This window comes from Phoenix dactylifera, chromosome 5 (assembly GCF_051530095.1).
Source record: "Phoenix dactylifera cultivar Ajwa chromosome 5, Ajwa_hap1_PhDact_Kaust_v1.1, whole genome shotgun sequence".
Taxonomy (NCBI): Eukaryota; Viridiplantae; Streptophyta; class Magnoliopsida; order Arecales; family Arecaceae; genus Phoenix; species Phoenix dactylifera.
Window position 1 is genome coordinate 9,799,177 of NC_143194.1, and position 15,807 is coordinate 9,814,983.

Consider the following 15,807-nt stretch of genomic DNA (forward strand, 5'->3'; position numbering starts at 1 on the left):
TAAAGCACCTGGTGTCTAAAGCCACCTCCCACACCCCTTTGCTAGTGCCACCATCAAATTGGTGAACATATTTTTTTTAAAAAAGACAATTAAGCACAACTGTTGAGAACTGATTACACAGGTTGAATGTTAAGAATAGGTATTAAATTGTCAACTATCCATTGATGATCAGTTGCGGGTCTTTCTTCTCTATTGGTTACATCAGAAGACTAGGTCCTTTGCGTAGCAAGCCTATTTGTATAGTTATTCGATGCAAGTGCCGTAGGTTTTGAATCCTTCACATTTTGATAGAGAATCTTGCCTATTGAGGTTGTCTCCATGTCTAGATTATCCCTCTCGCTCTCTCCCCCACTAACATTTATTTTTTATTTTCATAATTAAATTCAACTTCTACTCCAATGTAGGAGGAAAATTCCTATGCTTTTCATGAGAATTCTTATCAAGTTTATCATGCATAATGTTGAGTTTTTTTATGATCAAAAAATCAATAATGCGGAGTCCATCACGAAGCAACAACTTTATAGAGAATCCTTTAATGCAAAGAGACCAAAGAATATTTACCAATTATTTTGGCGAAAAAGTTTTCCAATTATTGACATGGCCATAAGTAATCATTGGAGCATTGAATCTTGATGTCAGCAGGCAATGGTGTGCAAAAAAGCTTGTTGGCATGGAAGGCCCTTTCTTAGCAAATATATTCGCAATACATTTATATATCCCCTTATGTAATGTCCCACTTGCATTGGTTAATTGGGTAAAAATGTAATCAATATTATGACTCGAGCTAGATATTTCCAAGGATGGTCTCCATGTCAATCTATGTTAAAAGATCATTTTTCAATTATGTATTGCTGGAGATTCTTTTGGTTTTCTCAAGTATAACTATTTTATATATGTAATGTGTAGGAAATATGGAAAAACCCAAGTAAGATAAACCCTAAACAGTGGAATATCTAAATCATCTAGACTCAATTACAAGAATAATTAACCATGGTTAAAATCAATTTTAACTAGTCTTAATTAGAGAAAATAAGAAAAAAAATGTGGGAAGTGTTAATTTGCGCACTAAGCTTAATTTGGAAATCCATTTCATAGCACATGCATGCATATACTTGAGTGTTATATAATGAGGAGCATTTTTCCATATCTTATATAATTAAAGCAATTTACTTTCCTTCTTACACTTCCAAACTTCATTTTTTCCCCTTTTATTCTTGGGGTATCTCCATTTTCAATGGCATTCAATTATTACGTGATTTGAACCAAATCTAATAAAACAAATGAAGTAGGCCCCATCCAACTCAATTCCATCAAGTCCTGAATACCATTTAGCCTGGGATTCTATTAAACTCAAGCCATGAAATAAATAATACATATTACCTACAAAATCTAGATTCGAGTCCCACCCTAGATCCAAGCACAATTATTCTACACTTGCCGGACGAGGGCCAAAATCAACACCAAATGTCAATCTAAAATCAACCCAAGCTCAATCAACACATCCAACAAACAACCAGTGCACCCAATTTCACCCTTGATCTATTACTGTCATGACCTAGCTTGCTTTGGTGTCAGGAATAAACTTACCAAATTACATGCACTTATCAAGGCAATCCTGGGCAAGTATTCTCACCGTAGGTCACTGCAGCAGGATAAAGTCTTTCGTTTCCTCCATCACCACCGCCCCAACACCGTCATCAAAAAAGATTTTTCTTTTGAAGTCTCCACCACGCCACCATCGGCCCAGCTCCCCTCCGCCACAGGCCCAAACAGCTCTTGCACTCCTCTTCAATCTATTCCATCTTGACTTTACAAGTCGTGCAAATAAATGCGTGAATCATAATTTCCACCTGGCACGGATCTAACGTGGAATTTGTATTTTATTGCGATGACACATTGACCGTATTTGGCAAGGTGGGCCACCATGAGAGGCTCGCACGTTTGTTCCGCGTTGCCACGTGGCAGTATAAGCACGTCCGACGTGGCACCGGCGCGGGCGGCGATATAGCCCGCTGATGAGAGAGAGAGAGAGAGAGAGAGAGGGAGAAGAGGGAGAAATAAATCGAGAGGCAAGCAGAGAGCGCGTCCTGGCCGAAGCTCATTGTATTCTGCGTCTCGGACGGCGAGACGAGAAAGGGCAAAAAAAGAAAGAAAAAAGAAAAAGAAAACCTCTCCATCTCGACCCCTCCCTCCCCAACCGAAATCGCGTCTCTCTCAGCTTTCTCTTTGTTTCTCTCATTTTTCTCCCTTCCCTCCCCCAAGAAATCACCTCATTCCCCTACCCCCAAAAGAAATCCCTTTAAATCTCTATAAAAACCCGATTTTTGATCGATTCCGATCGGAACACCGCGGCGGAGGACGAGATCTGGCGTCTCGATCGATCCCAGCCGTGCCGCCATCGTTTCTTTCGCGTTTTGATCTGGTTGTTTCTTGATTAGAGGTGCTGGGTGTGGAGGTCGAGGAGAAGGAGGAGGGGATCGGGGTCTCTGGATCCGGGGATCGGATCTAGGGTTTGATCGGGAGGTGGTGGGGATTCGTCGGATGAGGACCACATGTTCCAGTCATCGCGGAAAACGATGAAATGGGCCTCATTGCTTAAGGACATCAAAGAGAAGGTTGGCCTCTCCCAGTCCCAATCCCAGTCCTCCGGGTCGTTTGCTTCTGGGCCTGCCGCCGTTGCCGCTGACGGGACTTATGAATTTGGAACGCCGGAAGCGTCGCCGCCACGATATGGCTTCCTGGGCTCATCCCCTTCCAGGTCTGCGCTCTCTCTCCCTCCCTCCCTTCCTCCCTCTCTCTCTCTCTCTCTCGCTTCAAGTTCCGACTTGTCTCGACTGATATGTGCGTCTTCCTTTAGCTGCCTCCGATTGTTAGCCTGTTGATGGCCCCAAGGAAACGTACAATGCCTTGTCATCACGAAAGAAGAAGAAAGATCGACTCTTTCTGATCCAGCGACTATGAACTACCGGCAAAAGCGGACCTTTTTTTGTTTTGTTTTTGAGGAGAAAATTAGATAGGAAATACTAGAATCTGCATTTCAAAATTTCAAAGATTTACAGCTAAAAAACTTCTATATTATGCAACAAGAATATTTTCAACAGGTCAGGGATGCAATGCTCGATCAAAAAATTATGGGCATTTTATAGATTTATTTAATTTTTCTGCTGACAGATTAAATTGTGAACAATGGTTATCCCTTCTTTTTTTGGGGAATTTCAAGGCAGCTACTTCCAATCATATTGGACACACTATAAGACATGTGACGGCTGGCAGCATAGAATAGATCCTCGAGTACTTATTAACTCAAGCAATTAAATTTCAAATTTCTGGTCAATTCTGCAAGGTGTATCAGAAGCAGAGTGGATTCTCCATTGTTGGATTTGTTGCATATATTTGAATACCAATAATTGTGCATAGTGTTGCTGGGACGTCTAATTTATAATCAATGAAGCGACCAATCCTTTTTTTTTTTTGAATAAAAAAAGGAAAAGAAATCAACTAGGAAAGTGACAATATTACATGTGCGGATGTATGACTGGTTTTTGGTCGTGCTTTTACCAATATGCATGGCTCAGCTGGCGAAGTGCCTTGGTTTGGATTTAAATTTGGTTGGGAATGTTACATCTGAGTGTGTAATTTCATGAAAAATTTGAAAAAAAAGAACGGTTTAAATTGTCAGAACTAGGAAATTATTACATTAGCAGCAAAATAATCTTTGAAGATTTTGGAAAATCGAGCTAGGAAAAGAAGACAAAAGGGTAATTTCTTGTAGAAATTCACCAGTTTGTTTGGCTTCCCTAATGTACTTCCTTAATTAGAAAATCTATTTGGGAAGGAATGTGCTATAAAGTCTATAAACATTTAGGGATAAGGGTATCAATGATTTAGGGAGAATATGCCATTAGTACCGGGTTAGGGTATAAATGAGGGAGCATATGCCATAGTACCATGCATGGGATGTAGATACTTCATTTTTTATATCATGTATCTTGGTAGGCTTACATGTATGATGTCACCACTATTATACATGTATATATATTGAACCATTTCCCTCATTAGCTAATGCTTTATTAGTTTATTTCATAATTTGTTCATCTCTTTTTCACGAAGTGACATGTTATTAGAGGTCCTTTGGCCTTTTATAATGGTTCGGGAGAGAAAATATGTGACTAGCTTATTAATTGCCCATATTTATTATGGAATATGCATCAGATTGCTTCCTTGAGCCATGTGTTTGCTGAGAAATCACTAGAGCATGGAGATTTGGCCATTTCTATTGGATTAATGATGAGTCCATGAGATTTTTGTTTATGGAAGAGAGGAGAACTTAGATAAAAAGAGGTTCTTTGTACATTTTTCAGCTTGCACACACCTTTAAATTTTTTGATGATTGTGGGATGCTAGAGTTAAATAAATTATTGATATGCCAGCATTGGATCATAATTGCTTTGGTTTGGTTCTTCTTCCATCCCAAATTGGCTTACTGATCAACCCTTCTTCTGGATCTTCTTTTACTTTGCGTCTAATCAAATCGATAGGTGCCTTTTCACACTGTTTTAAAATGCGGTGCATAAAGCTTCTTATGTGGGAGGATATGCATATGTTGTCCCCTGACCACACCACATGCCCTACATGCAATTGCTATTTGCAGTCAGGCCACAGATGGGCCAAAAAGATGGTTACTTTAGTACTTTACGGACACATGCAGTTTGATGAGAATCGCTTAGCTACATATGCAACCTATTTATCATTGACTGACCGTATATGTGGACCTTTTAGGATTGTGCGCTCACATATATCGGCACTTTTATTGAGACCTATGTAAATCATGCATACTCAAGCTAATAGTTGGATTGGATGTGGGTTTCAAGCCATCCAAGCAGATGTATATTAATAATGTCAATATGTTTATTATGCTATAATTATTGCTATTAAGAATTAGGTACTAAGTATTAAGCATTAATTGCTAGATGTTATTGTTATTAATATTGCTATTATTTATAAAAAATATTGCTATTATTTAAAAAAAAATATTGCTATGATTATTATCATATTAATACATTTTATGTATTTGTTAACATTTAAAATATCAACCGTGTATGCATCTGCCTATGCGGCCTGCATATTGCATTTGTGCTATGCAGTTCCTTGACCGCCCTTATATTGTGGCCGCTTATTAAAACATTGTCTTTTCCATTTTGTTCCTACTAACCTTTTCACAATCTTTACTCTTTTATTTTTAGCAAATTATATTTTTTGAAGGAAGTGCTATTTGATCCCTTGGCTACCCACATACTATATGCAACTTCTAAATATTGCCGTCCTCTTGTACTTTAGCAAAAAACATAATTTCTAATTTGTAAACTATGGTTCATGAGAGGACGGGCCTTGGTGTAATGGTAAAATTGCTCCATTGTGACCTAGGTGTCACAGTTTTGAAAACACAAAATCATTCTTTCTATATGCAAGGGTAAGGCTGCGTACATTTGACCCTTCTCAGACCTTGTAGAGGCAAGAGGCTTGTGCATTGGAATGCCCTTATTTTAAATAGGCTTCTATATTAAGACATCATAAACAAGTGCAATTGGTTATTTTTAGTAAGGTTTTTATAAATTACTACTATGCTTTCTTTAATTATGAGAAATTCTTTCATTTTAGTAGATCTCCTAACTTATGTGGAGATCCAGGACACGACTCTTAATACAACAATGTGGGGATGAGTGTTATCAAGTTGATAGGTGCTCAAAAGGTTGATTCTACCTCATTTTTTTGGCACTTGCTCCCATGCAATTTTTAACATTAGTGGTGTACTATTCTTCACTCCTAATGACAATGGCATCCGGCGGTCCTTTCCTCTTCTTGCAACAATGACTCCAAGGTCCCCACTCTTTTCTCCATGACCTGTAATTGTTGATCGAATAATAAAATGAACAATCTTTATCTAACCCCAAACCTACACACTTATAACCTGTAAACTTTTGGCACTCTTACATAGTTACTTTTTTAAAACTAATCAAGTCACTGATTGGGCCACCTGACATATTAAGCTGAGTTTGACCAAGTCAACTCAAGCAATTATTGGGTTGCCTTGAGATTGACTCGATCTATCTACATCCCGACTCTGATCCAAGTCCTGCAGGGTCATAGCCATTATTGAGCTTCGTTAAGTAGAACTTGTTTAAGTCAACATCAGAGCTATTGAGGTTTTAGAAGATCATGGAAGCCCGAGGACTTTAAGATGTGCTGAGTGTATTTTATACTATTTATTGTGTAATTGATGATTGAATGGTCCGACATTGGTGTCTTACAAAACAAGACCATAAAACAATCAAATTACGGTTTGAGTACATTCTACTTATATTCTCCATTCTTAATCTTTATTGCCCCTCATAGATATGCCTCCTAGCCTCTCGATCTATTGATTTGGTTCTTGCACAGTCACCCCCTCTTGAAGGCTTTTACCATTTGTGAGTGCCTATGGGCTACCATCATCCTTATACAACTACTTAGAATATTGGCAAGATGATATTCTTGGTTCAGTTCAAGCCTAGTTAATTGAGGATAATGGTAGACATTTTTGGTCTTGAACATTCCTTTCATAACCTTTGGACCCTTTCTCATCTAGGAAATGATTTATGAAGTTGGTCTTGATGTCGCCCACCTTAAGCGTTCCCCTTTTAAAAGAGAATATCGAAATTCTACGGTGGTTTGCTCCTTGTGTGTGCTGAAACCATGTGACCAGCAAGGAAAGTTTTTCATCCCATAATAGCATCATCTATTATGTTAAGATTTTTCTAAAGCCCCTTTTTAACCCAATGTAGCATTAGCTAGAAGTTTGCAGCAAATATAGAGAAGTCAGGCTTGATATAGCTGACATTGTCTATAGGAGAAGGTTGTCACGTTTCAAGGTACAATATTCACTAGATGTCCCAAATTATCAAAGATTCATTAACATCAATCAACATGCTTTGTAGATGTGCAATGGCATTAAGGCCAATGTAATTTTGACCAACTTAATAGTTGCTTAGTTGATTGTAGTTATAAAATGTTATCAAACTGATTATTCGGCGATTCATATAGCTGACATTGTAGATAGGATATGGTTGTCAGGGTTTAAGGTAGAATATTCACTAGATTATACTCACAAATTATCAAAGCTTCATTAACATCCATCAACATACTTCATAGATGTGCAATGGGAATCAGGCCACTGTAATTTTTGACCAACTTTCTAGTGTTTTCTGGTTATGAAGCCACAAAGACTCGCTTAAAATTTGAAAAGAGTGGCTTGATGTTGGGATTTTTTTCACCATATCACGTCTTAGGTGTGTCTCATTTCTATTCTTTTGTTTCTCCATTTTTTATCAACCTTTACTCTGTACTTGGAAGATAATAGCTTAAAACATTATTTCTTGTCCATGGGTTAGTTGTTGAACTTCTATGTGCATGGCATCACATTATTTATAGAGACTTCTTTCGTCTTTTAATGAATGCAGAGGCAAACATGAATTGGAGCTGGACTTTAAGAAGTTCTGGGAAGAATTCCGCTCTTCCAGCTCTGAAAAGGTCTTTTAGTACTTGGTCATGTTCTGTCAGTATTATTACTTTAATAGTAGTTGTAGTACTTGATATTTACTACAATGCAGATTCTTATGCTGCAATTTTGTTTTTGTGCAGGAGAAAGAAATGGCCTTAAATATGGCAGTAGACATCTTTTGTAGACTAGTTAAGCAGCAGTCTAATGTAGCTCAGTTAGTCGCTAAGTATGAACTCACTTCTTCCCTTAGTTGCTGAGTCTTAAATTTCCATATTGCTTTGTATGCTGGTATGAACTAATCATGGTGGATGCATATAACTTTGTGGAAGTTTTTATGAAGACATTTATCTCTTTCCACATATATTATTTTTCTCGAAACATCTGTACCTCCTATTGAACCTTCCTATGTGTTGGAAAACATAATTTGAATTAATCAATATTTATGTGATTGGGTAAAATGTTGAGGCATTTAGGAAATAACAATTTGTTTTCTATGCTGCAAGCAGATCTGAAGGTAGATTTTTGGTTCTCCTATTCATGTTAATGCCAAGGAAACCGTTATCAACAATGGATACTAGGGACCTAATTCTAAACAAATGCCAATTATCTTAGAGGTTTTGATCAAATATTTACGTAACGGACCGTACCGGTCCATACTGGAAATATTATAGTACAATACCATACTAGTAGGGAACTGGTATGGCACAAAGGCTTGGCACAATACCCAATCAGCACATGATATGGATACTATGCTGATTTACCTCCTTTACGATGTATACATATGGTTGTGCTCCGTACAATGCTGTCCCATAACAGTGAGATCCACAGTGTTGAACATAAAACTATTGCTTTTGATTGCACTTGCATTTTGTAGGACACAAGGATGGGGTACGATCCCAAGTGTCGGGATAGAACTGGCCTGTCGTTGTCCCAGTGTCCTGCCATTGTTCCAGCATCCTGATCGACGCTAGGAATGGCAACGGATAGGGCACCTACAAAATTTGCCCTACTCATATTCGAACCTGTTTTAAATCCTACTATCTGAACCCATCGCTAATTTGATTAAAAATTTACCCAAAATTCCAAACCCGTCCACCATCAAAAAATGGTAAATCTGTTGGGTACCCGAATCTATCCGATTAATCTTTAATTGGATTGGGTTATTCGGGTCGGGTACTTGACCTGGAATTATAAAAAAAAGAAGAGGGGGGACAGAGGGAAAGACCTTTGCATAATGACCTGAATATAACTAATATCAAGTAAAAATCGATAATACATCAAACTTCGAATTCAAACTTGAACAAACAACCATAATCCATTATACCAACATTAAGTTCAAAATTCCCTCACTCCTCTGTTGTATGTATATTTTTGTAAAATTTTATAAAAAAGATATATGTTATAAATAATCTACCTGAGGGGCAAATTTCAAACCTGTCCCAAACCTTAACAGATTTTAATTTTAAATCCTAAACCCTTTCCAAACCATAAAGGGTTTTGCTAAACGGATCCTATTAGGGTTCGGGATGGGTCGGATACTCGAGAAAACCCGCTGGGCTGCCATCCCTCATTGGCACGTCTTGGGACATCTCCTGTCCCAAGTATCAGGATCGGGTGGGACGGCGGCACGTCCTGTTCCATGGAAAAACCGGGACTTTCCTATCTTATAGGATTTAAAACCTTGATAAGGATGGAGGTCTGTATCGGACAAGGACAATGACCTTGAAATCTTTCATCAAATGAGCATTGGAAGGAAAACCACCTTGTTGGCTTCTATCCTTATTTGGTGAATTCGTGGTTTCGTATCTATCTGCAAAATGCATGGTGCTAATGCAATAGCAGATTTGGTCATTAAGTTTGAACAAAACCTTCTTGATTTTGACCTTTTCTATGCACCTCGCAAAAGGTTGCATCTCCCCGGTTCTCCTACAAGGATGGAGGATGTACTAATAAGGATATATTTTAAATGTACTGCCCTTATACAGAATCCACGGAAAGAGCGTATTTCAAAAATTTTCATTAGCTACTAAAATCCTTTACAATTCCCTCTCATTAAGGAAAATTTATTTAATTCCATGATTCCGTGCAATCCTTTTGAGGTACTGACTGTTGAAATGGTTAGGTGCTTGAGAATCCATTAAGATTTTGTGACCATTAGTGACTTGTAACTAGATCTTCATTTGAGCAGTTGGCACAGAGGCATGATCTCATGGATCTAATTATGCCTACTTGTGCTGTTGCATACTTTTTAGCTCAGTTGCCAATTTGGCTCTTATTGGAGGGGAACCTGATGTTGCAAAATCATATTACTTGCATCCTTTTGAATGGAAGGAAGGATTAGGACAAGCTTTTCGAATTTTTCCTATCCTTCTTAATAATTCTTGTTATCCCTTTAAACTAGTTCTTAATCTTCCAAATGGATTTTTGGATCTCCTTCAAAATGTGAGCTAGAAATATAATGAATCCATTTTCTGTGCCATGATTGGATTGACAGGACCACTCAATAAGATGACCCAATTTAGATGACTACGATCTTGACATTATTATGGCTAAGTGGTTAATTGGATGCCTCTAAAACATCTCATTCGTTATTTTCATTATGCAAGGCTATGCTTATGCTATAAAACTAGAATAGGCAATGCTCTTGTGCATGCATATTTTTTACTATTGATGTATAATTTCATTGACTTGAAAGTAGCTTGAGATGATTGCCTTGTGGAATATACACAAACAAGTTGACTTGATGCAAAGACATACTGTAATGCCTTTCCAAAACCAAGTAGCCATCATAGTAGACACACCTAACTGACATCTAGCCTCAAGATGAAGTTTTGGCTGAATCACTGAAAAACTAGCCCCAAATTCAGTTTCCATTAGTTTCGGTTGGTTTTGGATCAGCTTTGGTGATTTCAGCCTGTTCCAGTTGAAGGTGAATGGAATTGGCATTAGATGTTCTTTTTAAAGCATTATTTTGGTAATACTATTATGTTTGGGCCATCTCTTCATTTCTTAGTACGTAGGCTAGGTAGTGTTCATTTTGGGTCCTTTTTTTTTGAGTTTAAATGGGGCTACTTACTCTTGGATGTTAAGTAAAGGCTCAGAGAAATGTTACCTTGGAATTGAACATGAATTTTTGCCACCTTTAGAAGGAAGCATTTGGAATTACAAACTTCAAGAGCAATATGGTTATTCCTAGATGTAAAAGACTTTTTAGGCTTTCTGAGAGATTTTTAAGGGGATAAGAGGAGAAAAGGGTTTATGTATCAATTAGTAGACTCGAAATTTTTAATCTCGGATTTGCTAGATGTTAGTTTAAATTTGCGGGCATTTGGATACATCTAGGTGTTAATTTATTCTTCAAACCGTGCAAATCGCAAAACATACATTGCATAGTTGTTAAACTGCATAGATGGTCCTAGGCATTGACCTCTTTAAAGGCCTATGCAAAACACATAGGTGGCAAAGTGGGTGCCTATCCTTTTGTATATGTCATATATAGTTCATAGAAAGCACATGGCCTTCGCAATTTGCATCTTCCTGTCTGGCAAAGAAAGCAAAGGGTAGTGGACAGCGAGTTGGAAGATGCTGCAGGACTTCTTGATTGATCAATCAAGCTATTCCGTTATTGAAGCAAGTTGGGAAGCGTTCAGAGCCTCAGCACATACTGACTAGCAATCGCTTGTCTTTCTGAAAGCTGTTCATAATGCAGTACAGAACAACAATTGAAGGCTGTCAACTACTTTAGTTACACAATAATGAATAATTTGATTTAATTATTATTTAGTAGTTTTTCTATTAAATGATTTTACAGTATTTAAAGCTTCTTAGAAACGTAATATGTTCAAGCATCAGTTAGCTTCTAGGAGAATACCTTATAAACAAGTCAATTTTTCTCTCTTAAAGTTAATATTTTTCAACAATTAAAAATTGAGTTAGTTAAAAGATTCGATGCCTTACATAAATCAGTGAATAAGGTGCATACTCAAGGCAAAATCAGTCCCAAGGCGTCTAGGTTCTCACCTAGTTGCCAACCTAGGCATTTGAGTGATTGCCTCTCTTGAAGGCCTGCCTCTCTTGAAGGCCTGGAAAGAACCGGGAGCCTATGTGGTAGGGTTGCCCAGGTGCCTAGGCAGGATCATGCAGGTGCCTTGGTGGCTGCCTGTGGCAACCTTGATTGTTGTTGCTTGGTGCTTGATATAATGGTGATCCTTATTTTTACTTCATATTTACTTGCAACTTTATATAATTGCATATGTTTCTATAGATATTTATTTGTCTAGATGTTTGATAACTAAATTGCCATCAACCAATCAAATGTAACATTAATCTCAAACATTTTATGAGTTTTTGATAGATTTTTATGATCATTTGTACTCACAGACTTTCAGTTTGTAAACAGTAAAATCATAATTCCAAAGATTATTGATGGTATAATGTACTCTACTGCAATGTTCTCACTTATTGTGCTTTGCCCTCCCTAGCTTTCCTGGTTTCAATATTTTTTTTCATATTTTTGGGATGAATCTGCCAAAACCAAAACCGAGTTTTCCAACCTTGCTTAGCCTGTTTTGTTGAAAAAAAAACCGTTACGTAATTTAATAAACATAAATCCATGTAAACAAAACTTCTTCTTCTTCCTTTTTTTTGTAGTCAAATGATTTTTTGGTCCTCTAAAATGCACATTGAATTCTTATAAACACATCACACATCATGCACACTTTAGAATATACATTGCTTTTTCTGATAGGCATGATCAAAGGATGCAAGCTCTGAGAACTCCAAACTTTGAACCAACAACAACATAATTAGATAAAAAACTATGAAAGAAAACTATGTTTGCATATTTTAATGTCTAGTGACCATCAAGTGTATTGATATTGCCTAAAAGTTAAAATATTTCTACTATAGTAGCTTATTAATCTAATGCCATGATACAGGTAAAAATTAGCTACCAATAAACCACTACTTCTTGCTTTATATATGATATGAAGAAGACCTCATTTTAACATTGTTGGATGTTCTGATATTCTGAACCATTATATGTGTGCCAAAAGTAAGTTAACCTCAATGTTTGTTTGGCTATCAACTACAAATATGCTCTTTGAGCTTTTTTTTTTGAGAAGGATCCTATTCAAGTTAATATATCTCTCTTCTCATTTCTTCTGGAGATCATGTTTACTTCAAAATCCTTTGTTGCCTGGACCATATTATCATTACCATAATTACCTTAATTATGTTTGTTAGTTGGGTGAATTTTCATCCTCAAAATCTTGTTCACATATTTTGAACACAGCCATGGGATTTTGGTACGCTGACAGAGATGATTACCAGATTTAAGAGAGGCTTTTATTAAATTAGGCATAATTACATAAGCAATCCAGACCTAAATAGGCATAATTGCATAAGCAATCCATGCCTAAATTTTTGAAATAATGAATCAGTTCTTAAAAGCAAACTTATAATGAAGAAAGTAATTATTTTTACTTATTTAAAGCCAGTTTGCAACTTGAATAAGGTTAACAAACTCAGCTCTTTATACAAATTCCAAAAGCCGGCACCAACATTGTGCTTAGTTTGAAAATTGACAAGAAAATTTCCATTATATAAAATTTGGTGCGGGATGCCAGCTTCCAATGAAATTTATTTTCTTGTCATTCAGTAACCATCAAGTTTGCAATGATATGAAGCTCTCTAAACTCATAATTTTGATGACAGGTTAGTTGAAGCACACATTTTTTCTTTTGTTGTTGGAAGGGCCTTTGTAACAGATGTGGAGAAGTTGAGAATCTATAGCAAAGGAAGATCTTTGCATGTCAAAGATGTTATCAGCTTTTTTTCAGAAACAAAGGTCTTCCCTCCTGCCAACTTCTGCTCTAGTGCATTTTCCAAACCTTCTTGAACTTTTTATAATGATAAAGGGTCTGTGCTCATAAGTTTTTGCCTATCTGCAGGATGGTGTCAGCCCTGGTTCAAATTTATTGTTTGCAGTAGAAATTTTGGTGACAGGGGTATGTCCTTATGTTTTTAATTAATTTGAAGTTTTTTTGTAATTTTTTTATTGGTTTATTTATTAGACAATGTTGGGCTTAAGATCTGCTTCATCACATTGCTTATTTGATCATCTTGGCTACTTTCAAATTAACCAGTGTTTTAAGAAGCAGTCTATGCCTTCACATATGGTCTTGCATATGCACATGCAGCTTGGTGATGGCGCAGTAGGGGTTGTGCTGTATAGTGAGACACTAGGAACCTATAAAGGCCCAAGTTGCTTGCATATGCAACCTAGGCACACAAAAAATTTGATGACAGTCCCTTGTTTTCTGATAATTCACTTCTTATAGAAAAATTTTGACTTTTGAGTGCCTTTTTGAAGATTAATAGCTTAAATATTATGTCTTTTTTTAATTGAAGTGAGTACTTCAGACCTAGTTTTAAGTCATGAATAGTTGTTGCTTGTTTTTTGATTGTCTATTATTTGACAAATCATAGATTTGTTTGTGGTGTTATACCTGAAATTTGGGCATAGTTTGTAGGGCAATTTTGTTATTTTTTTCAAGCTTAACATGCCATACTACGTTAAAATCTGACTCTCAAAAAAATTTGGAGTGTATATTTCAATTTTATTTTTTCTAATTTTATTTTTTTGGTTTTTGATTTTTCAGTTATTTTCATTTATATTTTTGAATTTAATTAATTTTAAAAATCTTTAAAATACCAAGGTATCTACATATACACCCACATAATGCGTTTATACTATGCTGTATTTCAACTGCTGCTCACCATAGCTGCTTTTCCAAATTTTGAAAAAGCAAAGAAAATAAAAATAATGTTCTCCTAGTATCCTTCAGGTGTTTGTTTTGGGCATGAGAGTACCATATTAAGTCTCTTGGGAGTGTAAATTAGGTTTTTTGAACATGCAGCAGCTTCCTTATAGTAAAAGGAGAAATACATCCTGATTTCTGTTGCATTTAAACAGATACTTTGACTTAAGTGATAATTGACTTGAGTGGCATGGGTTTCTGTAGGTGCAACTGCACTGCAGTTCATATGAGGCTTCATTATTGTGATCGGATGTGCAGTTAGTGCTCTGATATTCTTGATGTTTGCTTTCAATTTTTCTTTAGAATGCTTTAGTCAAATGATACATGCAGCGATCTGCAACCTTTCATTCTGCATGTCTAAACACAGCTGCATGAATGTCACATGAGCAGGGTCATGTCAAACCACAGTCCAGGTTGTATTGGTGCCTTTGACTTCTCTCATATGTAGAGCAAATATTCTGAGTACTATTCAAGAGTTATTAGTTTACCAAATAAAACTTTAAATATGAATGACGTGAGCTGGTTAATCAACAATTTTGGGAAATATCTTTAGGTGTTTGTTAACTGTTGTTGCTGTTTGACTTGTGGCAGCTCCAATGTAGTCTCAAGTTATATCCTGATAGTTGTCTGAAAAGTGATGAGTGTAAATGTAACATTAATTTACTTCTTGTTTTATTTTTGTCTGAAAAGTGATGAGTGTAAATGCAATGTTAATTTGCTTCCTGTTTTATTTTCTTTCTGCACTATATTAGAAATATGGAGCATAAATCTGAATGGATCTCCTTGCCATTTTTGATTCTCTATTTTTCTGTTTGGGCCGAGTGACTTGTATTTGTGGTTTGACTGGTGAAAATTTCAAGGAGAAAAAAATATTATCCAGTTGGTTGATGTATTAAAAATTGACTTCCCTTTTGGCACAAGTTACAATTAAAACACAGTCACAGACAACCCATTAGTTGCACGAGCACTACCTCACATGGACAAGCACCCTAATGAGGAAGAAGGAATTATAAATTAATATTACATTCGTCTTTGATCTACAGCCAATTGATAAGCAGCCTCTGTTGGATTCTGGCATTCTATGCTGTCTTATTCATATCCTCAATGCACTTCTGAACCCTGATCAGTTGGATCAAAGACAATCTGGGGTTAGCCTAGAAGAATCAAATTCAAGTGAAAAGAGTATGGATGGTGATCCTGTACGAGTGCGGCGGCTTGAGGTAGCGTTATCTTTGTGATCATTTGAACTCAAATTCTTCTGATTTGCTTTAAAGTTATACTGACTAGAATTTAACATGTGGATGCATGCACACACATCCATGGTTGGGATTCTATCAGAAAGTGCTTTTGAAAAAATCGAGCAAGCAATTTTTTTGGTTCTCCATGGTTCTGTAGAATCAGGTTATACAAAGTGGAGATTTTATTCATCATTTACAATTTGATAAACCA

General features: G+C 36.6%; 1 protein-coding gene across 4 annotated transcripts in view; it reads left to right on the top strand.

Annotated features, from left to right (window-relative positions):
* The first annotated feature begins 2,025 nt into the window (after positions 1 to 2,025).
* The window catches only part of SPI (BEACH-DOMAIN HOMOLOG A1), a 48,552-nt gene continuing 34,770 nt past the window's right edge, over positions 2,026 to 15,807 (top strand). For 3 of the 4 annotated variants that reach the window (XM_088721610.1, XM_088721611.1, XM_039128936.3), the window contains exons 1-6: positions 2,026 to 2,758; positions 7,497 to 7,566; positions 7,678 to 7,763; positions 13,253 to 13,385; positions 13,489 to 13,545; positions 15,402 to 15,578. In XM_088721610.1, coding sequence (XP_088577736.1) covers positions 2,553 to 2,758; positions 7,497 to 7,566; positions 7,678 to 7,763; positions 13,253 to 13,385; positions 13,489 to 13,545; positions 15,402 to 15,578 — 729 coding nt within the window. In that variant the 5' untranslated portion in view covers positions 2,026 to 2,552. Of the gene's footprint in view, positions 2,759 to 7,496; positions 7,567 to 7,677; positions 7,764 to 13,252; positions 13,386 to 13,488; positions 13,546 to 15,401; positions 15,579 to 15,807 lie in introns of those variants that run through there. The other variant, XM_088721612.1, reaches the window with a different exon arrangement.